The following is a 25192-nucleotide window of genomic DNA, read 5'->3' as shown; positions in this document are numbered from 1 at the left end:
TATTTTATTCATAAAGGAAAAACTTTTGTGGGTTTCTCTTAACTGGAAAAAAATGTGCATTTAGAAAGCATGTTTTAAAACTACTTTGATTAATATAAGCTCACATAAAAACTTAGAGTTAAGATTTTTTAATCATGGTCATTGATGAAGAGAAATAATCATTGATGAATTACTAAAGAAGGCATTGCCAAGAGGGAGCACATTAGCAGTAAAATAGGAGTAAAGGTTTTGACTACCTAGATCATATGACAACTTTTGTTACTTTTAGTATAAAACTGTAGCCATAAATTATAAAACTGAGCAATTAGAAGACAAATGCTACTTCACTGAGTCATTTTATTATGCAGTGTGGCTTTTGTTTCTTTCATCTGTAAAATGGGAGTAATAAAGAGTGGGAGTCATTTTGCAGACCATAAGTACTTTTACACACATCCTAACTTCAGGTGATGATGATGTCAACGATGGAAACTGATGAAATATTTACTTTGTGCCAGGCACATAGTGCTTCACATGCATCTTATTTTAGCTCATAACATCATTTTGGATGGTGAATTGTCCACATGCTTCATAAACATGTGTTGGCCAAACACAATTTTTGACTTTTAAGTTTTCTAGTTCTACCATGTCATCATGTTAATCTCCTACCATGACCCACTTAATCAGCGTCTCACCCTGTAAGATGGATTCATTTGCTCTTGGAAGTCCCAGGTGAACTACATTTGCTTACCTGCCCCTTCTGTCTTCTATACCACTCATGTGTTGAATACAATCCCAAAATTATGAAGATTCCATTAAAAAAAAAGTTGCTGGAAATAAGCGATTGGGAACAGAAAAGTGGGAATTCTAAACACACCTGTTACCCCACAAAGAATTGTGAACTGCATCTTTAGCTGTTGTCTGCAAGGACCCCACTTTAACCCGGGTGTTAGAGGATCCTGAGGAAGCCTGGGAAGGCGAGTAGTCTGAGTAAGTGCCTGAGGAAACACTGTTATTCAGACAGTGAGTTTTGTCAACTTCAGACTCATCAGTTGATTCTGAAATTTAAAGGGAAACATGTTATAATGCTACGAACATTGACAAATACAAACACAGAAAAGTAAGTAGGAAAAACAAATTCTATACTGATTAATGTTAGAACATGTATTTATAAAATAATTTTAATAGACTATGACATATCATAATGTACAACTGGTGATTCATCATGCACATGCATTTGTAGCATATTTTCCACATCAGCTTCATGATGTTACCTTTTTTGTCCTTCCCTAGCAGAACAAGTTTGGGTGGGTACAGAGGGGTCTCAGCTAATGAAGGGTGAAGTTCCCCAATCCTCATTTCATTAGCTGGATGAACAAAAGAATCCTGAGAGATATAATAATACAGGACAAGGAAAGTAAACATTTAAACAATGGTTAACCAAGATGGCAATAGCTTTATTTGGCTCAGATAAAAAAATGTGACTCTAGAATTTAATTGAGTATGGGGCATTGGGAAAAAATGAACCATTATGTATCTTTGAGTTGAGCACTCTTTTATTCATCAGGCATAAGTTTGACTGCTGTTTTTATGGCTGGCACTGTGCAAAGAACTGTAGAGTTTCCAAAGAAAGACAAAATGTGGCCCTCTGAGAGTTTGCAATCTACCGGGGGAGATGAGATACAACTCATTTTAACACAGTACTGAATTTTAAGGTCTACATGAGTAGGATCTCTACATATATATGATATATACACATGTAAGACATCTAACAGATGAATGCTCTAAGAGTTCTAATGGAAAAGGATATCATTGACCAACAGGATTTTTTTTTTTTTTGGTCATCCCTTGCCATATGAATGTGCCCTAGGGTCCTAACCTGCTTTTTCTGCCACTCTCCCTCTTAATTGCTGCTGTTTCTTGGGTGAGTATCTCCTCCACTGCTCTTGTCCTGCTATGCCTTCTTTCTAAGTTTTCTAGTTTTCTGATGACCAATGTGGCCTGCTAACTCTTCATTCTATATCCATTAATTGAGTGTAATGCAGTTCAATGGACAAGAACATAATTTTGTAACGACAAATGAACACGTAAAAAAACCCACGAATCTTAAACTTCAGTAATTCAGACTTAAAATTTTTTTTTTTTAGCTGTAGATGGAAAGATGGACACAATACCTTTATTTAATTTATTTATTTTTATGTGGTGCTGTGGATTGAACTGAGTGCTTCACACATGTGAGGCAAGCGCTCTACCACTGAGCCACAACCCCAGCCAGTAATTGAAATTTTTATTCCCACTTAACCAGATAGTGGAAGCATTAGGCAAGGCAAAATGACAAATGCTTACTTTCTTCTAGATGTGAAAATACCATAAGTAAGTACCGATAAATATCTATGCATGGCAGCTATCTTTATGTATCCTTTGCCTAAAATTAATGTTAATTCAAGTTCAAAATTTTTCAGTTGTTTCATATTCTTAATATCTTATTATTTTGGAACATTGACAACTTAGAAACATTTTATTTCATCAGAGAAAGAATATATTTGAGGACAAAAATATTAGAAATTTAAAAAAAATCTGTCCAATAAATAATTGGTTGTTTTAATGAACAGCCAGAGACTCTTATTATGACTTTCATCTATTGCCAAGGACTCCACAGAGACAGGCTTAGGTCTTTGGGTTTTGCAGCAATACAAATCCATTTCTTTAACTAATGCTTAAGTTCTGTCATTTAAATTTTGTTTGTTTGTATGAGAATATTTGCCTGTAAAAAAACAGGGTATATCTAACGTGTTAATTTTTAAAAAGGAATATTGCAATAGAAGACAGAAAGACCATTTAGTTACCCTTTCATTGTATTGCGGCAGATTCTGAGAACAAACTCAGGCCTACATATACAATAGACAAAGATCCAGCATTGGAGCATGATTCCTCTGGCTTCCAGGCCAGAGATCTTCCCCTATAGTGTGTTACCTCCCCGCGGGTGGGAACATTAAGGACTTAAAAAGAAGAGTCAAATTAGAAGAGAGACAGGAAATAAAGTGGGGTTGATGAAAATACTGGGGCTTAAGAGAAAAACCTACATTTTTATGGATTTTGAAAATAATCTCATAAAATCAGCATAAAATCTTTTTTTTGTTTTTTAATACTCTGCTTTTATTAGACTAATTAAACCACAGAGGGAAGTACCCTATTACAGGGATTTTACTGACATGTAAACAAAACAACTAACATTTCCTAGAGTCAGTCCAGTCTTTTTGATAAAGTTTAAAGGTGTCACAATAAAGAATAAACACCTTTATATACCTACAGAACAATTTATAAGAAGAAGGTATAAGCCTGAGAAACAGCACCATGAAAGGCATAAAATATGTTGATTTGTCAAAAAATTTCAGGTACAAGGTGTCATATTTCCATCTTATTCCTATTTTACCATTTATTAATCAGGTTATCTAGGGCAAGTTTAGTGTACTTCTCTGGGCCTTATTCAATTCATCAGTAATATGAAGGTACTAGATATTAGGAACTGGTGCTAATTTCTATCTAGAAATAACAAGATTATGAATGTAAAGATAACTTATTTGAGTGAAATAATAACTTAAAAAGTAAATAGTTTTATAATACCTAATACAAGCATAGGAATTTTGTTTCAATCAAAAATATGTAAATAAATAAAATAAAGGCACAAAAAGCATACCAAATAGTTGTACAAGCACAGAACATTAGCATAACTAAGGGTTTAACTTTCTCATTCGTATGTCCTATACATTCAATACTCAACTCATCTTGTTTGTACAGATAAACTTTCAAACTTGTATCCCAAAATCATGACCAGAATTCTGCATGGTAGGTATGGTCTGACTCAGGTATACTTTTCTGACCCTGCTCAAGAATGTCTGTTGTGAAGCAAGAAGAGCCTTAGTGGCCAGGAAAATAGTATGATTATCAACTAGTGGTGAACTTGCATCTCTTCTTTAGAGTTTTCTGACTCTCCATGTGAGAGGATGACACTGCTGAAGCAAGATTGATAAATGTTGCTAATCCAGGAAAATGTTCTTATTTGTATGAGCAAAGTGGGTGTGGTGGTGGTGGGGGTGATGATGATGATGATGATGATGATGACAGTGATGTTCCATTAGTGATGGAGCATAGATTATATATCTGCAACTGTGCTTTTATATTTGTATTATAGATATAATTATATAAGTATAAAATTTGTCTCTCAATTTATTTAAAAGACAACCTTGTTTTTAATTATGTGTTATTTAAAAATATTTATCATTATCTTTGTTTTACAGAAAAGCAAATGGAGGCACAGAAAGGTAGAGTTATAATTCCAAGTTGCAACATTAAGAAGTGATAGAGCCAGGATATGAGCTGGATCTGTCCAACTTCATGGTGTTCTATAAGATATTGTGTTCACCATATTGTCTATCCTAAGAAAAGCTCATTTATCAAATGGGTTTTAGAGACCAAAGTTAACTGTCCAATAAAGTGAATGAGTCTTTGCATTTGCCTCTTGAAATTCTTTTATAGAGGCTAGGGAAATCAAGTGCTTTTTGGAGAAGCTGAATGATGTTTTGGGGCTACTTGGAAGTTATTGGTAAGCAGTCAGATTTACCAGGATTTTCATTATAAGGACATTGAACCATATTTCCTTCTGGTGAGGAGATAGAAATGGAGAGGAATGAAAAGGTAAAATTTCATTTTTTTATTGCACTGCCTATCCACTGTTCAAATTTTGTCTATTACTGCCATACAGAAAATGGTTGAAGGCAGATATCAAAGGGAAAAAAGTTCCTTTCTGAGCTTTTGAGAGTCCAGGCATAGTATTAATAAAGGCAATTTAAGAAAAATTTCAAGGGTAGCTGACTATTTTCTACTTTTGGGAGAAAGATAAGGTTGCTCTATAGAAGGAAATTGGACTGTGTGTCCTAATAAAGGGAAAATTTCAGAACATATTTGATTGTGGTAGACTTGGTGAACAGGTGTCAGGTAGGGACCTGCAGAGGATTAACAACATATGGGGCAAGGATTGGCACATTATTCTCTTGAGGAATGGGAATTATCATTTACTGTAGCCTTTCTCTGTGTCAAGAACTATGCTTGGAGTTGTGTATAAATGCATAGTATCATCTGATTTCATCTCTGCAAAATCTCTAAAAGGGTGATTTTATTATTTGTATTTTTAAAGATGAAGAAACCAAGGCTCAGGAAGGTTTTAATGATTTGACTTGTCAAGGTCATATAATCAGTAGCAAGGTCAAGCCAGGATTTCAATTGATGTCTGCTAGACTTAAAAGTCCCTACTCTTTGGTACCCAAACTGTGTTCTGAGGCATCCAAGGGTGCCACTGCTAATTAACTGGGATATCGTGGATTATATTAGATGTCTGAGGGAAACAAAGCAATATTTGACATCAGTCACACAGTGCAAACTGCCAGCTTAAGCAGCTCTCAGTTTCAACATGAGACTGCACAGTCTCTTTGATGACAGTCGTTGTGAAGATGGATTTTGGATGGGTGCAGTGATCAAAATGTAAGAGCCGCTTGCAAATCATTGTGAAACAGAAATTAGTCATGGTGTCCACTATATTTCCCATGTTTGAGAAAGTAGGTAATGTCTAAAGGGTGCATGCATTTCAATAATATTTTGGTTTTGCCTACCTAAGAGTGAGATAAAAATATCTTTTTACTCAGTTTATGTACATTATTTTTCAATTTTCCACTACTAAGGAAGGCATAAGTATCCATTAATTTGTATAACTACTTAAGTGGAACCATTATGTGTTTATTTATTTATTTTTGGCTGAGGATTGAACCCAGTGCCTCCCACATGCTAGGCAAGCACTCCACCACTAAGCCACAACCCCAGCCACTATGTTTTTTTTTTTTTTTTTTTGGTTTAGGGTTTCTGTAACAAGATTACTGAAATGCTATGGGCATCCATATACCAACAGTGTACTTAACACACAGGTGATAAAGCATGAATAGGTAAGGCAGCCATCAACAAATAAATAATTCAGGAAAACCATCAGAAACTGTCTTTGACATTAGTAACTAACTCAAAGTGGTTGGACAGACAGACATGTTAACAAATTTGTGATAGTATATGACTATACCAATCATTAATTTATTGTGCTCCTATACTGTACTAGGCACTACTGTGCTAGATACTGGAAATTTAGATACTCCTCAACTAATGCTGGGTTTGTATCCCAATAAGTTGAAAATATCATTAAGTCACAGTGCATTTAAAACTGACCTGCCAAACATCATAGCTTAACAACACAGTACCCTGTAGAGTGTAAGTTTTTACATTTACAATCTTGTGGCTGACTGAAAGCTGTGTCTTGTTGCTGCTTCTCAGTGTTACAAGAGAATATCATAGCACACAATGCTAGCACAGGTAAAAATGAAAAGTAAAAATTCAAAGTGTGGTTTCTGCTGAATGCATATTGCTTTTGTACCATCATACAGTTGAAAGATCCTAACTTGAACCATCACAAGTCAAGGATCTTCTGTATAGTGATGCACAAGACAGACATGGTCCCTGTCCTCATGAAATTCAGTCTGAATTCAATAAGCAAAATAATCATAAACATTTCATTCTGTATAATGCAAATAAATAGGGTAATGTGATAGAGAAAAATCAGAGAGTCTAACTGACCAGGGTTATCAGGGAAGGCTTCCTGTTCAGGGGAACTTTAAGCTGAAACTTGAAAGTAGAGGAGGGCTAGCCATATAAAGAGCTGGGGAGAATCTAAATGCAATCTCCAGAGGCATTTTGTAAAGAATAAATGGGAGGACAGGGAACCTATATGTCTACCTGCTCTCCTTATTCTTTAGGCTCTCTTGGCTCTTTGTCTAGCATAACACATGTTAAAACTCTTGGCATAGAGTTGCCAAATAAAAAAAGAGGAAAAAATATTGATTTATTTGTCCCTCCACTCAACTGCATTTGTTATCAATATACCTTGTCTATTTCTTTCTGTGTTTGCTTCTGGTTCTGCCTACCTCTACTCTTTATTCTTTTTTCTTTTGAAAGACCACTGGCAAGGCAACGAGGAGGTGGGAACAAGGTAATCTAAGAAACTGACGGTTTTGTAAATAGGTTATAAATTATCAGACTGCAGAACAGAGGTGAGGACTTAAAGCGATCTATTCAGGTGAAATGTACAGGCTTTGGCAAATTATTTGGGACAAGGAGTGGAGAGAAAGAAGGAAAAAGAAATCAGGACTCTTCTCAAATTTCTAACTTCAAAGAACTCATAGAAAATGGTGCCAGCTGAGATAAAGATTGAGAATACAGGAATGGAAGCGAGTTTGGAAAGGAAACATTTAATTTTTTAGAATTGTTTACCTTTTAGTGCTGTGGAACAATTTTAAGATTTATTATCTCTACTACTCTGTGGGATTATTATTAAGTTCATGACCAAAGCCATCTCTTCTCTGTATCACATTAATCCCAAATCAAGCAATTTTAGGAGCTTCTTATTGTTGTTGTAAATTTACTCAGTTTACAGGTTTCATGACTACATAGTTACTTTGATATTAGGCTGTGACTACATAAAATTTAAATACACAACGTATATGTGCATATTTAGTGTGCACTTGCTAAATATTGACTTCTTCACTTTGTATATTGTTGTAATATCTTAGAGATGAAAGAAAAATCTCTTGCTTTGCTATAACGTGTAATATTTTGGAAAAAAGAAAATACAATGATACTTATAAGAAAAAAGCAATGCAAACAAATACTTAAGACATTTTCTTCTTTAGATTTCCAGCTATATTCCCCTCTTTGAAGGCAGACTGTTACCTCTGCTGTCAGGTGTGCATATTATGGTTATTTTTGTTCAATATCTTTTTTTTACCTCTCTTTTTCACTGTAAAATCCAATCTTTAATATGCATTCAGCCCTAACTTAGAGCATTATATTCTCCACCACACAACCAATCATGTGATCATACTTTATATAATATGTTCTCTTATCATTTATGTGTGTTAAGTTTATCTAGCTGGACTTAATTATTTGGGAACTATGGGCACATTTTACATTTCTTTTTTTTCTCTCAGTGATTAGCACAGTGCTACATATGCAGTTGGTGTTTAATAAATGCAATAAATTGATGCTTTGAAATGCAGATTTGTAAAAGAGTTTCATCAATCTAGATTTTTGAGAATATGAATTTCCAGACTTATCATTCTAATTATGTGTCTAATGAAGATAAAAAGATGATAACTAAATTAGCTGAAGAGCTGATGAGATAGTAGAGGTGGTATAAATGTAGTTGAATTCTTTTCAGACCACAAAGATCAATAAGGATGAATTTCTAACTCATTCTAAAATACAGGAATTAAGCTTCACATGGCCAGATTTCATAAGCCTAGGTTTCACTTATCTCTCCTTTATGTTGTTAATAGTAATGTTTTCTGAAAAGGTTGTAACCCAAACCAAAAATATTTTAAAATATTTGCTCTAAAATGTATTAGGAATTTTTATAAGATTTACTGAATGAAAAATCTTCAGTTAGTTTGTCCTAATGACTATATAAGTTTGGGGTAGCCAAAATAACATCAATGACATAATGCATTCCTTGGCTAGGCCATACTGGGTGGCAAACTGTTCGTTCTGTGTATTGGAACTTTTGGAGTTGTAGTCATGATTTTAGGGCATGAGGGCATCATTTATCTGTGATTTATTAATTGCAACCCTCATAATTTAAAAGAATAAACATTGTATTTTTGGAAAAAAAATGCGCTTATTGCACTTATCAAGGCAGATCTATTCAGTTTAAAAAAGAAACCAAATTACTTAGAATTCAAAAAATTCCAAACCACACTGGCAATTACCAATAACCTTCAAATACCTCCACTGTAATCTCCTTTGGGGCTACCGGCCACTTGTGTTCAAATTTTTCTTTCACAGTTTGCTCCGTGTTAGCAGTTGGATTTGAATTCTCAACACGTACTCCATGGCTTGGCTTACCCACCAGATTTTGAACAGATTTTACCATATTCTTTAAATCCTCTGGGTAAGGAGTTGGATATCGTTTTAGGTTTATTTCAACCTAGAAGTTTATAAAAAGAAATTTAACAAAAAATAATTTCAGCAAGCATGCTCACAAAGCTACTCCATTTTATGTGCAGTAGTACAACCAAATGCAATACAGTGAGTGTTGAGCTGCTTGAGAAAATGCTCCAGCATAGAACATATAGCATTCTTCTCACATTCAATCTCATGGGACTTCCCCACTCCTTCCTACCCTTCTAGATGATAAACAGTTTTTGGATTATATCCTATCTTTAGACCTACCTAGATGACTGGGATAGCAGTTAAGTGATTGGTAATCTCTGAAAAAAATTTAATCAAGTTATTACCAGCTACTATCATACTTTAGAGACTGTTCTCTATATTAATTATCTATAAATAATAATAATTATATTAAGTGACATCTTTGGAGTATCAATGCAGGCAGTGGAAAGAGACCCCAAAAGATTTACAAGTAGAGTTGTGTGTCCAAAAATGGGGAGCTGACAATATCTTCTGCCCAAATATGCATTAGCCTAAATATATAATTAGCATGTTACATCAAAAGGTAGGATAGTAATTCTTGTTAATCCTTAAGGAAAACATGCTTTGGCTTTCCAGTTTAGTTTTTAACAACAACAAAAAATTTAACATGCTTCTTAACAATGAAGAGAAATTAAAAACTTAAGACTATTTTCTAAATTATTTTAAGTAAGTATGTGAATTCTGACTTATGTTTATCTGTATATTTATTTCCATTTTAATACATTTTGGGTATCAATCTGACCTTCAGGAACACAAATTAATGACTATTCTTAATGATAAATTATTTCATAGAGATATCCTACAATAAGAGTACTTATTATAAGGTATTTAAAAATAGAATAAATGGAAGTTTTCTATTTTTCATTAAGAGGGAGTGGAGAAGAAACACCAGGGAGATTTACTTGGCCTGGCTTGTTCAACAATCATGCCTTTAGAATCTGAGTAGAATCAACTTTGCAAAATGAAATGGTTTATGTGAGCGTGGTGAGTTATGTGTCTGTGCAAAGTGCCTATGTGAGGGTTGGGGTGGGAGGAGAGAAGGTGGAAGAGAAGCTGAAGGCAGAGGACAGAATGGGACATAGAAGGAAAAGGAGAAGGAGGGAGAGCCCCCTCACCCAAGTCACTCATGGAATGTAGGAGCTATGATGGTGGCACAGATCTGAGGATTATGAATAGGAATTCAAACGCTTTTGCTCATCTGCAGTTTTAGCGAATCCACCAACTGTGTTATTCTTCATAGTATTTTGTCTTCCTTGTGGCTCATTTTCCTAATCAAATGCTGGGATTGGAATTCATTAGATGATTGCTGACATGCCTTTCAATGTTAAAAATATGAAATTACTTGTCCAATACATATTAGGAAAGCAGATGAAAAACCAGTTAATTTTGCTGGAGTGTTTAAGTGTAGTTTAATCTTGTACACTCCCAAATAAATAAGAATGAAATTAATAATACATAGAAATACAGTCATAATAACCCAAGACAAAGTTAAACTTTAGAGAAAAAAACTGTAAGTTGTTAGAATATAATATTAATACACCCCGGGGTAATTAATTTGTAATGCATTCTTAAAAAAACACAAAAACAATGATATTCATGCTAGACAAAGTGCATTGGGATGCATGCATTCATGGATCTGCTGTTTGGATTAGTATAAGGAATGTGAATTATGAATTAAATCTAATTTTTAAATTATATTGTTGAACTTGTTTAAAAGTACTAGACATCAAAGGGCTAAAAGTCAAAAAACTACATTTTCTAAAAGAAAAGTAAATTGTAGAATGGTATGACTATCATGCCAATTAAGAATATCTTTTTATTTTTAATAACCAGTGGTATATGAATGAAAAATATTCTAAAGTAGGGCATTAAATTAAAATTCTATGCAACTTAAAAAATTCTCAACACTAAAATTACACATAAATTGAATCAAAGGTAAAAGAAATGTGGGATGTTCTTCCTTAATTGAATTAAATACTTCATTGAATAATGTAATTTAGTTTTTATACATGCTATGTCCCACATGACACAATTAGATGACTGTGTACTAAGGGCCATGCTGCTAATAATTTTTGGTTAATTTATAAGCAAGTTAATGTGATAGTTTGGTCAGATCACCTGAATATGGATGGGCATTTTATTTCCATGAAAATATTTGAATATAAAAACAGATTTACCATGAAGTTAATGAAGCCTAAGCTCTGGGGCCAATTACTCTTAGATGTCTCTTCTGAAACTTTGTAAGTGGCCCTATTTATGTATTTGCATGGTCATTTTAAATACTTTTTTTTCCTTAAAGAAGCCTGTTCTCAAGTTATGGATGAAGTCTCATAAAACTTGGATTTGTTTTTCCTATAAAATAAATTTCTTGCCTGTTTACTAGCAGAACTTACTGGACCTGGAGTCAGGAGGCATAACTTAAGCCACACATTTAATACCAACTAGCTATCAGCTGCTAATCATTTTGTTTCTCAAATCATGTGAATTGGGGATGATAATAGCTTTTCCACATATTTGGATTAACTTAGAGCTAAAATGAGATAAATATGGCAATTCCTTGGAAATGTATAGTTTTGCAGAGATTAAACATTATTTCTAATAACAGATACTACTAAGTATTTTAAAAATATGATTCCTCTGGTAATCTAGATACTACATATATAACCATAATAAATGTAAATGTCTCAATCTCTTTTTTTATATTGCATGTAGCAACAGTTACCATTTATTCAGAATCTGTCATGTGTCTGTCACTAGGCTAAATGTTTTAGAGGGATATTTAATTTCTAATTAATTATTGATATAATACAAAATAGTATTTATAATTAATTCTATAGGTATAATTCTGAATTATTTATATCCTAAATAATAAATTCTTATTTATTAGTTATAGAATGAATTATTAATAATTTTATCTCATTTAAATTTTAAAATTCATTAGTGTAGCTGTTCCCACTATATAGGAAGAAAGCTGGGGCTTGGACAATATAAATAACCTGTCAAAGGTTATAGTCAAACTCAGGTTTTTCTAATGCACTCTTTATGCTGACCAGTGCTATGTAGAGATATTCATGAGAATAGATGCAGCATATAATTGTATAACCTTGTATAAGAAATACTATAAGTCTAAACAGTGAATTTTACTGAATTAAATAACAAGATAATTTTTTAAATGGAGGCTAAGTAACTACTTCCTAATTTTTTAAAAAATGAATCTATATTTTATAATTCTATTCCATTTTCAAGTTCTACAAACTTATTTATGCTTTGTTATGGACTGCTTTGCTTTTTCACTTTCCAACTGCATGCGGTACTTCAGAAATGAATGAACATGGCCATATTAGTAGTTCAGTAATTCTCAAATATAAAAGCAATTTCTGGGCTGAGTGTGGTGGCGCACACCTGTAATCCCAGAGGCTTGGGAGGTAGAGGCAGGAGGATTGTGAGTTCAAAGCCAGTCTCAGCAATTTAGCAAGTCGCTAAGCAACTCAGTGAGACACTGTCTTTAAGTAAAATACAAAATAGGGCTGGGGATGTGGCTCAGTGGTCAAGTGCCCTTGAGTTCAATCCCTGGTACTCCTCCCCCACCAAAAAAGCAGTTTCTGTATATTTCTAAATATATAGGCTAGAAATATTTCCTTATTCTAATATAGCATGAAAAAGAAATATTTTCATTTCTTATACAGATAGGTGGGAAAATCTATTAATTGTATCTTATAAAATATTAAATTTATCACTCACTATAAAGTATTTGCTCATGTAAAATATACATTTTATTAAATGCAATATTTTTACTAAAATACTATTTTATTTTCATTTTGGAAAATAGAAATGTTTCACAGCATTCTGTGCTTCTCAAATCTAAACAAAGTGCAGTAAATGCAAATAGCAGCTGCAAGATGTTGGAGACCTCAAAAATTTAGCAATGAAGAAATAATTAATAACTTGGACACTGAATTTATAAAGAACTGTTTCTCATATATTATATTATACTTAGATAATATAATATATTTCATATAATGATCAAATTATAATTTGATTTGAGATTGTAAATTCCAGTAAGAGAAACAATAGTGCTTTGATCACTAATATAAATATCATCTTATTCTAGGAATTAATCAGAATATTTTACAAAGAAAGGAAACATACCGTTTTAGTCAGGAAAATGCATTCTTAGCTTGTCTTATATTGTAGAAAGAATATAAGACACAGAATAAGAATCTAGTCCATTACATGTGGATGGGAAATGCAATGTTCTTTCATATCTCATTAAGACATGTTTTCTGCCCATTAATCTCTTATATACCCATCCCACTAATATATGCCACATCCCATCACCCAGTCTTCTCTTACAGGAATTCATATCATCTGAGTCTTCAAAATTATAGAAAATTGATGCTTTTCAAAAATGTCTATCTTTGTGCTTAAAGTCCACTCTCAGCAAATCTCATTTTACACTCCTGCTATTTTAGGAATCAAGTTTTGGCTATTTAACTTTCCCTAGAATTGACATTATAAAAATGCGCATATGTAGGGAGGACAATTTATATTGCATTGATAGTGTCATCAACATTCTGCCCAACTATTGGTATTCCCACACTTTAAAGAGTCTTTAAAAATAAAAAAATGTAAATAAAAATGAAGCACCCAACTCAAAACCATGCCAGATACCCCACCAATAGGCACCTCATGTTGGTGTTCCCTCCCCTCTGACTCAGTCCTCTTCCCACCCCAATGCCAATGTCAATAAGCAAACACTTAAATAGGGATCAAACACTGGCAATTTGAAAGTCCTATGTGATCAACATTTCTTTTCCCAAATCATGCAGAACATACCCCATAAACCACTGTTCCAAGGTTGCCTCTACATGGGGGAATTCTCCTATCCCAAAAACCTAGGCCTACCTGTCTGCCACTTAGAGAGGGAAGAGTGGTAGATTGTGCTGCAACTGGCAATGGAGTACACATGCTCCTTTCCTGCTGGAGGCCACTTATACAACCCCATGCCAGCTGTGGGTCATTCTGGGGGACGGGCATATCTTGGATCTGCTGATCACACCTGGCCCATGGTGTGCAGCAATCGCCAGACAGTCTGGCAGGTTGGAGAGTAATCCCACGCTGGCCCCTTTCCCAGGGGGCTTGGCAGGAGAGATCCTGTGGGAGAAGGAATCTCCATTTTCTGGGAGAAAGAGGAGCACTGTAGCAATACTTTTACTTTATCATTTTCTACTTTTGATTTTTTTTAATTTAACTCTGGGTAATGCATTTAAAATGACTATCATTAAAATGAGTTTTAAATTCATGAAATAAAACAGTACCAGTCTCATATGAAGCTAAATGGTCACCGTTTCTTCACACAATAAAGCATTCATACTACACTATATACACTCTCATTTTTAAGTTGATGGCATAGGTCAATGGTTCCTTTTCACATTTCAAGAAAATTAAAGGTAAAATTGTGCTAAATTTAGTATACATGTAATGAACCAGAGAAGTGTAATTAATTTAGTGTGAGATTTAAATATATCCATTCATCATATTTCCATGATGATTTATTTAGAAGTTTGTTTGTGCTCTAATTTGTCCAATAGCCAGTGGCATTGGAAATATTCAAATTAGTCAAAGTCAAGTAGTTAGAGATTTTGGGAAAACATTGTTTTACCAAAATATGAATCAATCATATGTAAATAAACATAAGGACAAACCATTCTAAAGTATAATGAACCTACTCTGATTATAAACAAATCTAATCAGGTAACACACAAACAGGGCTTCTAAATAATTGCTTGCATTTACTATATTTTATGTTTTCATTGACACATATACCAGAGTATATTAAATGCACTCCTTTTTTTTTTGAATCCTCTGGATATAGAGTTTTAAGAAGAAGCATGTAGTTTTTGACAATTCAATGAAATACAAACATGAATAAGGGGTCCAATATAGAATGCATCATCCATTAGTTCTAGATTTAACATGAAATCCTTAAAAGAGGAACTAAATGTTCCAGAGTTTGGTTGGTTTCTTTCTTTTTATGTTAGCATATTTTTTTCTAGGAATTTACAAGTTAAAAAAAATGTTTCATTGGTTGTTAGATGGTACTAACCAACCACCCAGAAAGAAACATTTTTTAAAACACAAATCTTTAACAAAAAATATCATTTTGGATTGGAAATCCATCTTGGTTTCTCCATAATACTATAGGTATGCCTTGTTGGTAAACACTTAGTTACCTTAGTAATTCTTATAAGGTTCTATAAATAATAGCTAAATAAATAATGCTTAGAAAATATGGGAAGGAGGGGACAGAAAACATGTCACACAATCTGGATTTATTAATAGGATGCATATACAATTACTTAGGTAATTAGACACTAAGAATGAGAGCTGTTAGTATTCATGATGGAAAAAGTGCACAAATAATATTTAAAAATTAATGAGAGATTCAAGATGTTGCCATGAGAATAACATGAAAATCAGGTGTTAATAAAATATAAATAAATTCTGATGACATTTAAAGTCTTATTTATTTATTTTACTTGGTAAAGAAAAGATATTTATTTAGCTCATCATTTTGGAGATCCAAAAGCATAACACCAATATCTTCACAGCTCTGGTTAAAATTCTAAATAATGGAAAAACACAGATTTTAAAATTCGACCACATTACATGATTTAGATTAGTCCCAATATGGATTTTTTTAAAAATATGCTTTGAAGTAGGAAAAAATTTTTGAAGTTATTTTCCATAGAAACATCATCTCCTTTAAAATATTAAATTTAATTAATTTAACATTTAATTTAAAATGTTAAATTAAAATGTTAATTTAAAACTTTAATAAAATTGACAAATTTTTCTCAAACATACCTGGGACAGAAACTTTAGCAGATTTAATGTCCCTGTAGCATGCTAATCAGTTAGTCCTTTCATAAATGTGTATTTTATGCTCATACAGTCTGCACAATGCCTTGCGAAGTGATGAAAAGAAAATCATTGCAATGTGTCAGAAGAAATAAGAGTGCTTAGTGGAAGTCCATCACTTGGACTTCTTTTTTAAAAAAACTTTCAGCTTGAATCTCTCCCGCCTTACTGTTCTGTAAGATGGCTTGGGTGGCATATCAAACTTCCTCAGTCAGAACTGGGATATCAGTCTTCTTCTGAAGCACATTAGTGCTTCCAAACTATCAGGCTGCTGTAATGAAAGGTACCGCCGTGGGACTTGAAGATGCAACTGACCTTCCAGCAGAGGTCACTCAATTTATCCTACAGTCTATCTGAATAATCACAGTGGAAAAACTGAAAGATGGAGAAGAGAGAAACAAAAGCTAAAAGGTTCACCTTAACTTTCCCAGCGTTTTCATCGTCTTCTTTTTTTTCCTCAAATTCAAAGGCAACGGTCATGCGTTGTTGTCTCTGCTCTTCCCACAGTGTAGGGTTAAAGCTGTCACTGTCTGACTGGAAATCTACAGTTAGATTCCAAAGTATTATTGCTTTTTTCAAAACAGAGTGTTATTAATAGAGTTTAATTACTATGCAAAAAAAAAGGGTGACTACTACAAATGAATGCAAAAATAATTACAGGAAAGAAGAAAGCTAGAGAGAGAAGGAATTTGAGGAAGGGAAAAGACAGGAGGAAAGAAAGAGAAAAAAGGAGTAAAATTTCCTTGATATTTGTCACATGGTCTTTTAACATTTTACTCAAGTATATATTGATTACTTAAGTATACATTAATTACTCAAGGACATTGGGAAGTTGTCTAATGTAGGGAATGGGCTCCCCAGAGGACAACAGTAATAAGACAGAGAGCTGGATAAAACACTCTACACAATCTCTTTTATCCTCACAGGAGTATAACAGTAGTACTAATACATTCTTATTTTCTTAATGATGAAACTACAGTTGAGTTTTAAGATGCTTGCTTTAAGTCATGCAGCTTCTCTGTGATGAACTCAGGATTTTATTCCATATAAATGTGGTCCTATCCACAACCACTAAACGCTCATCAGGATGTTATTTTTCAATGAAAGATTCAACATAAGAACGATTTTGCAATACAGTGCCCATGATTGCAACTTTGTTCTTTGGTGTGTTTGGGAAGAGGCAATGTTTTTGAGGTAGAGAACAAGTAGAAAATTTAGTCTTTAACACTAAGGTTTCAGTTAGTTTAAATATGTCTCAAATTTACAGGAAACATGGTTTATAAATCTTTAATTCACATCAGAATATTGGCTAATAGTAATATTTCTTCACAAGAAAATTCAATTAAATTACTCAGCTTAGGCTACATTCTTTACCAAAGGATAGCTTTTATCTTGTATTTCTTTGTTGTAAGAGATTCTAAAGATTCATTTATTATACTGCTGTCTGACAAACCAAAAGGACACTTGATTGAATTTCAAGAAAACTTTACAATTAGCAACTTTCTTTCCTCAAAAGAAACAAAATAATAGAACCCAAAATAAGAAACCAAGGAGGCAAATGATTCACTTAGATTTGAAAGTCAAAACACTAAAGCCATTTGTGATACTTTTCTCTCAAAATAAGAAATACATGAGCAAATGGTTTATTGTACATGTTGTTCTCATTCAGGTGGATTGGGTGGATTGAATCCATAGCTAAAGTAAAGAGGGTTTACTCCTACAGGAATCACTGTTACTCTATGACTATAGAAAATGTTCATACCAGCATGTGCTAGATTTCAAATAGTAAAAATTTAAAAATTTTTATGAAAAATGTGAAATTTAATTATTGAGAAAGGTTAAAGTTTTTAAAAAATGTTTTTTCATAGTTGCTGACTTTTTTTGGGGGGGAAACTAAACTGGAAAAAGAAAAATAATGATCATTATTTTTAAGTTTTCCCTCCATGGTTAACTAATAACACGACATTTTGGGTGCCTAAGATCACTGAAGTAAATGTTTAAACTGTGTTCATGCAGTAAGTGAACACTGGAAATGAATTAGCCCTTTGAACCTTCCTTAGGTTCTGATAGCTCTCAGCTCATTGCAATTGTTGGATACCACTTTGGTTAACTAGCCCTGTGTCTTGTTGCCAAGAGAAGTGGTGTCTACATGACAACATTATTTTCATGTAAGATATAAAGAGGAAGAGTTTAGTATTTGGAATCTTAAAATACTATAGTGTAGAGACTCATGCTTAAACTTCCAGATGATATATTTGTCTTTTATAATTATCTTTATTAGCTTGCTCATATGCCAATACTCCTGGCCAGAGAGCAGAATGAAAATAGCCATTTTAATGCATCATTATAAATACAGAACACATTTTTATGGACAATTTTTACCTTCATCACCACGAGGTTGCTGGGGAAACATATAGTTAGTCAATACTCTTTGCTTTGTTTCTGGATGGGCTTCCGTTTGTAAAGGGATAAGAGCTTTGGACTGGAAGCAGAAAACACATAAATTAGATGAAAAACGTTGAAAATCTGAATAATATTTATTTTATATAAGATAATGGTCAATAGTCTGACCTCACTAAGATGAATGAAAATTGAAAGAAAAGTGAGTGAAAAATGGAAATAAAGTATACCATAAATAAGACTATTGCCAAGAAATATTTTCAAATTCTAACATTTTTGTAATGAAGTTTTCTTCTTCATTAGTATACATTTTTATAAAACTTACCAAAACCTATTCAGCTAAGAAATGTCAGTTTTAATGCTGATGAGACCAAAATGTGTTAAACTGTTTCAACTTTAGTAAGTTTTTAGTGTAGTCCTACATGCCTATTCATTTTCATAGACAGTTGCCCTGGAAAGAAATGGAATTTGCTATAAAGTTCATCCTATGCAAGATCATCTATTCATTTAGTTAGATTAAAACATAAACATTCATTTATTAAGCATTAAGAAATACTTTTGCAACTAAAAAGAAAAGGTCCACACATAAATAAGCAACTATACATGTGTCTGATGTATCAAGATATATTTATGGTCACAGTTTGTTTTCTACCATTAATTTTATTTTAAAAATAACTATTTATGAATGGCTTTCAGATCTCACATATTATGTATCAGAAATATATTGAAAATGTTCATATTATTAATGTATTGAAAATCTGCTTATTCTGTGATAATTATTAATAGGAGCAAAGCATAAAAGGGATCTACATACCAGCTTTTCTCATGAAACAGTCGGCAATACATTAAATCAGTGTTCAAAATAAAAGTTAAATGATGCAGTCACTGTTCTGTTCCTTCTCGCACAACAATAATAAATCATGATATTAAGTGATGTTTATTTGCAATACGAGACTGCAAAATAGACTGTTTCATTAGCATAGTTCATATTGACTCCAGAGAGGATTTATTTATGTTATATTGATGCTGTAAAAAATCTATAGTTTATTGATAAGACCTGAATTTGAAAGACAATCTAATTTTTTACTCAATCGATGAAAACAAGTGCTGTAGTGACTGGAGAAATACAAACATTATTCTTACATTTACATTTTACATTTTGTAGAAGATATTTTAAATTTTTCATGTAATAGCTAGGAATATGAACAATCTATTTGTCAGTAGATATTCTTTTATGCTCAGGAAAAAATTGATAAATTAAATACAAGATGGCTTGCTTTCATTTAATCATTTGTATTGGGCATGACTGTTTCAAAATTTTAGAAACACAAAGATAAAGAGGGATAAACTATGTCAATATTATTTCTTTTGTTGGCAAATCAGTTGTCTCCAATTGTTTCTTGGTGTTTTCCAATTAATAAAATTATTCATAATACTCAATTACTGATTCAATTATAATCTATTTCATGAACATAAAAATTAATAATAAAACATTTTCACAGAAAATACTGACAATAGTTGCTGAAAGATACTAGCAAGTTTCTTGAATAAAGTTTTAAAATTAAATTGATTATAATTAAAAGCATAAGAAGAAAAGGGAACACAGAGCATAAGAAGCAAAGGGAACATAGAGGATAAGAAATCCCTCTTGTGGGGATTGTGGTAATGATTTCTTATTATTTATGCTCAGAGATATAATTAAAATACATTCTCTAAGGACATATGTGTACCACCAGGAGTTAAGAAGCTATAAAAATGATCTTTTTTATGTTTAGATCTCTGACAATGAAGTAGATTATTAAACATAAGTATTTAAAACATAGAGATGGTAGTATAGTACTGTTCTGTCTATGGCATATTTGTACTGCTACCTTTAGAAAAATCTTTTCAGGGGATAAAGAATCTTTATTTTGTATTAACTGTCAAAGATATCAGTGGGAAAGAGTAATTCAAAGTTTCAATTGTAATTCATGTTCACAAATAAAATAAATCATGTAATAAAAGTTTTTACCTGATTGTCAGAAAGCCACAAAGCTGCAAGCTCTTTAAGTTTGGTAAATGAGAATGGTAAATTCTTCAATCTGTAAAAATAAGAAAATTCTAATAGCATAGGTGAAGATGGAGGAGTCATATCTAAGAAGAATTTTTTCACATACTATATTGTGACAGTAGAATGAATTAGACATAATTTTCCTATGTGTAACTCCATATCATGTTCAAACACAAGAATGGGATCCTAGATAGAATAAGTTATACTCCATGTATGTGTAATACACTCTACTGTCAAAACATACTCCATTGTCATGTATGTCTAAAAAGAATGAACAAATAAATAAATAAAATACTATAATGTGGTTGATTCCATTTTTTTCCTTCAATCCTTTCACCACTCCACTGAGCAGCCTCAATAATCCTCTAAAAGTAAATTTATTTATAAGCCTGCAAAAGCTTCCCATTGTATCAAGATAAAATAAAAAAAATGTTGACATGCACGGTCAGACTTAAACAATCTGGGATCCATAATCCCTCCAGCAGTTGTTCCAGATGCTCATTTCCTGATAGTTCCATCAGCACACTGGCCCTCTATCAGCCTATTATAAGGTTCAACCAAAAAAAGAAATATAAGATTCAACCAATTCTTCATCTACAATACAATTCTACCATACTTCATATGATTAAATCCCACAAGTCTTCTAGTTCTCAGTTTATTTATTTTTTTTTAAATTTTTTATTGTGGGTTGTTCAAAACATTACAAATTTCTTGACATATCATATTCCACACTTTGATTCAAGTGGGTTATGAACTCTCACCTTCACCCCATACACAGATTGCAGAATCACATCAGTTACACATCCATTGATTTACATATTGCCATACTAGTGTCTGTTGTTCTCCGCTGCCTTTCCCATCCTCCACCCTCCCCCCTCCCCACCTCTCCCCTCCCCTCCCCTCCTCTCTCTCTACCCCCTCCACTGTATAACCCTGAGGGTCTCCTTCCATTACCATGCAATTTCCCTTCTCTCTCCCTTTCCCTCCCACCTCTCATCACTGTTAAATGTTAATCTTCTTCTCCTGCTCTTCGTCCCTACTCTGATCTTAGTTACTCTCCTTATATCAAAGAAGACATTTGGCATTTGTTTTTTAGGGATTGGCTAGCTTCACTTAGCATAATCTGCTCTAATGCCATCCATTTCCCTGTAAATTCTATGATTTCGTCATTTTTTAATGCAGAGTAATACTCCATTGTGTATAAATGCCACATTTTTTTATCCATTCGTCTATTGAAGGGCATCTAGGTTGGTTCCACAGTCTTGCTATTGTGAACTGTGCTGCTATGAACATCGATGTAGCAGTGTCCCTGTAGCATGCTCTTTTTAGGTCTTTAGGGAATAGACCAAGAAGGGGAATACCTGGGTCAAATGGTGGCTCCATTCCCAGCTTTCCAAGAAATCTCCATACTGCTTTCCAAATTGGCTGCACCAATCTGCAGTCCCACCAGCAATGTACAAGTGTACACTTTTCCCCACATCCTCGCCAGCACTTGTTGTTGTTTGACTTCCTAATGGCTGCCAATCTTACTGGAGTGAGATGGTATCTTAGGGTGGTTTTGATTTGAATTTCTCTGACTGCTAGAGATGTTGAGCATTTTTTCATGTACTTGTTGATTGACTGTATGTCCTCCTCTGAGAAGTGTCTGTTCAGGTCCTTGGCCCATTTGTTGATTGGGTTGTTTGCTCTCTTATTGTCTAATTTTTTGAGTTCTTTGTATACTCTGGATATTAGGGCTCTATCTGAAGTGTGAGGAGTAAAGATTTGTTCCCGGGTGTAGGCTCCCTATTTACCTCTCTTATTGTTTCTTTTGCTGAGAAAAAACTTTTTAGTTTGAGTAAGTCCCATTTGTTGATTCTAGTTATTAACTTTTGTGCTATGGGTGTCCTATTGAGGAATTTGGAGCCCGACCCCACCGACTGTAGATCGTAGCCAACTTTTTCTTCTATCAGACGGCGTGTCTCTGATTTGATATCAAGCTCCTTGATCCATTTTGAATTCACTTTTGTGCATGGCGAGAGAAAGGGATTCAGTTTCATTTTGTTGCATATGGATTTCCAGTTTTCCCAGCACCATTTGTTGAAGATGCTATCCTTCCTCCATTGCATGCTTTTAGCCCCTTTATCAAATATAAGATAGTTGTAGTTTTCTGGATTGGTTTCTGTGTCCTCTATTCTGTACCATTGGTCCACCCGCCTGTTTTGGTACCAGTACCAAGCTGTTTTTGTTACTATTGCTCTGTAGTATAGTTTGAAGTCTGGTATCGCTATACCGCCTGATTCACACTTCCTGCTTAGCATTGTTTTTGCTATTCTGGGTCGTTTATTTTTCCATATGAATTTCATGATTGCTTTCTCTATTTGTACAAGAAATGCCGTTGGGATTTTGATTGGCATTGCATTAAACCTATAGAGAACTTTTGGTAATATCACCATTTTGATGATGTTAGTTCTGCCTATCCATGAACAGGGTATATTTTTCCATCTTCTAAGATCTTCTTCTATTTGTCTCTTTAGGGTTCTGTAGTTTTCATTGTATAAGTCTTTCACCTCTTTTGTTAGGTTGATTCCCAAGTATTTTATTTTTTTTGAAGATATTTTGAATGGAGTGGTTGTCCTCATTTCCATTTCAGAGGATTTGTTGCTGATATACAGGAATGCCTTTGATTTATGCGTGTTGATTTTATATCCTGCCACTTTGCTGAATTCATTTATTAGCTCTAATAGTTTCTTTGTAGAGCCTTTGGGGTCTGCTAGGTATAGAATCATATCATCTGCAAATAGTGATAATTTAAGTTCTTCTTTTCCTATTTTTATGCCTTTAATTTCTTTCGTCTCTCTAATTGCTCTGGCCAGTGTTTCGAGAACTATGTTGAAGAGAAGTGGAGAGAGAGGGCATCCCTGTCTTGTTCCAGATTTTAGAGGGAATGCCTTCAGTTTTTCTCCATTCAGAATGATGCTAGCCTGAGGCTTAGCATAGATTGCTTTTACAATATTGAGGTATGTTCCTGTTATCCCTAGTTTTTCTAGAGTTTTGAACATAAAGGGATGCTGTACTTTGTCGAATGCTTTTTCCGCATCTATCGAGATGATCATATGGTTCTTATTTTTAAGTCTATTGATGTGGTGAATAACATTTATTGATTTCCGTATATTGAACCAGCCTTGCATCCCAGGGATGAATCCTACTTGATCATGGTATACATTTTTTTTGAAATGTTTTTGTATCCGATTCGCCAGAATTTTATTGAGGATTTTTGCATCTAGGTTCATTAGAGATATTGGTCTGTAGTTTTCTTTCTTTGAAGTGTCTTTGTCTGGTTTAGGTATCAGGGTGATGTTGGCCTCATAGAATGAATTTGGAAGTTCTCCCTCTTTTTCTATTTCCCGAAGTAGCTTGAAAAGTATTGGTATTAGTTCTTCTTTAAAGGTTTTGTAAAATTCTGCTGTATACCCATCCGGTCCTGGGCTTTTCTTAGTTGGTAGTCTTTTTATGGTTTCTTCTATTTCCTCAATTGATATTGGTCTGTTTAGGTTGTCTGTATCCTCCTGACTCAATCTGGGCAGATCATATGACTTAAGAAATTTATCTATGCCTTCACTATCTTCTAATTTATTGGAGTATAAGGATTCAAAATAGTTTTTGATTATCTTCTGTATTTCTGAAGTGTCTGTTGTCATGTTGCCTTTTTCATCCCGTATGCTAGTAATTTGAGTTCTTTCTCTTCTTCTCTTCGCTAGCATCGCTAAGGGTCTGTGGATTTTGTTTATTTTTTCAAAGAACCAACTTTTAGTTTTGTCAATTTTTTCAATTGTTTCTTTTGTTTCAATTTCATTAATTTCAGCTCTGATTTTAATTATTTCTTGCCTTCTACTTCTTTTGCTGTTGTTTTGCTCTTCGTTTTCAAGGATTTTGAGATGAAGTATGAGATCATTTATTGGTTGGTTTTTTCTTTTTTTAAGGAATGAACTCCAAGCAATGAATTTTCCTCTTAGAACTGCTTTCAATGTGTCCCATAGATTCCGATATGTTGTGTCTGTGTTTTCATTTATCTCTAAGAATTTTTTAATTTCCTCCTTGATGTCTTCTATAACCCATTGATCATTCAGTAACCTATTGTTCATTCTCCAAGTGATGTATGCTTTTTCCTTCCTTCTTTTATCGTTGATTTTCAGTTTCATTCCATTATGATCAGATAAGATGCATGGTATTATCTCTACTCCTTTATATTGTCTAAGAGTTGCCCTGTGACATAATATATGATCTATTTTTGAGAAGGATCCATGTGCTGCTGAGAAAAAAGTGTAACTGCTTGATGTTGGGTGGTATACTCTATATATGTCAATTAGGTCTAGGTTATTAATAGTGTTGTTGAGTTCTATAGTTTCCTTATTCAACTTTTGTTTGGAAGATCTGTCCAGTGGCGAGAGAGGTGTGTTGAAGTCTCCCATGATTATGGTATGGTGGTCTATTAGACTCTTGAACTTGAGAAGAGTTTGTTTGACGAACATAGCTGCACCATTGTTTGGGGCATAAATATTTATGATTGTTATGTCTTGTTGGTGTATGGTTCCCTTAAGCAGTATGTAGTGTCCCTCTTTATCCCTTTTGATTAACTTTGGCTTGAAATCTATTTTATTTGATACGAGTATGGACACTCCTGCTTGTTTCCGAAGTCCATATGAGTGATATGATTTTTCCCAACCTTTCACCTTCAGCCTATGTATGTCTTTTCCTATCAAATGCGTCTCCTGTAGGCAGCATATT

At 33.5% G+C, this 25192-nt stretch overlaps 1 protein-coding gene across 6 annotated transcripts in view; it reads right to left on the bottom strand.

Moving 5' to 3' along the window:
• Lrrc7 (leucine rich repeat containing 7) overlaps positions 1-25192 on the bottom strand; it is a 552277-nt gene that overhangs the window by 81098 nt on the left and 445987 nt on the right. For 5 of the 6 annotated variants that reach the window (XM_058581585.1, XM_046451172.2, XM_058581588.1 and 2 more), the window contains 7 exons: positions 20387-20456; positions 18358-18457; positions 16393-16517; positions 13960-14208; positions 8849-9049; positions 1251-1362; positions 854-1034 (listed from right to left, as the gene is read on the bottom strand). In XM_058581585.1, the coding sequence (XP_058437568.1) occupies positions 854-1034; positions 1251-1362; positions 8849-9049; positions 13960-14208; positions 16393-16517; positions 18358-18457; positions 20387-20456 (1038 nt within the window). The remainder of the gene's footprint in view (positions 1-853; positions 1035-1250; positions 1363-8848; positions 9050-13959; positions 14209-16392; positions 16518-18357; positions 18458-20386; positions 20457-25192) is intronic. The other variant, XM_058581587.1, reaches the window with a different exon arrangement.

This window comes from Marmota monax, unplaced genomic scaffold (assembly GCF_021218885.2).
Source record: "Marmota monax isolate L192 unplaced genomic scaffold, Marmota_monax_Labrador192_F-V1.1 WCK01_AAM20220418_F8-fsc00023, whole genome shotgun sequence".
Taxonomy (NCBI): domain Eukaryota; kingdom Metazoa; phylum Chordata; class Mammalia; order Rodentia; family Sciuridae; genus Marmota; species Marmota monax.
Note: the sequence above shows the minus strand (reverse complement) of the source record. Positions and strands in the feature narration are given on the sequence as shown.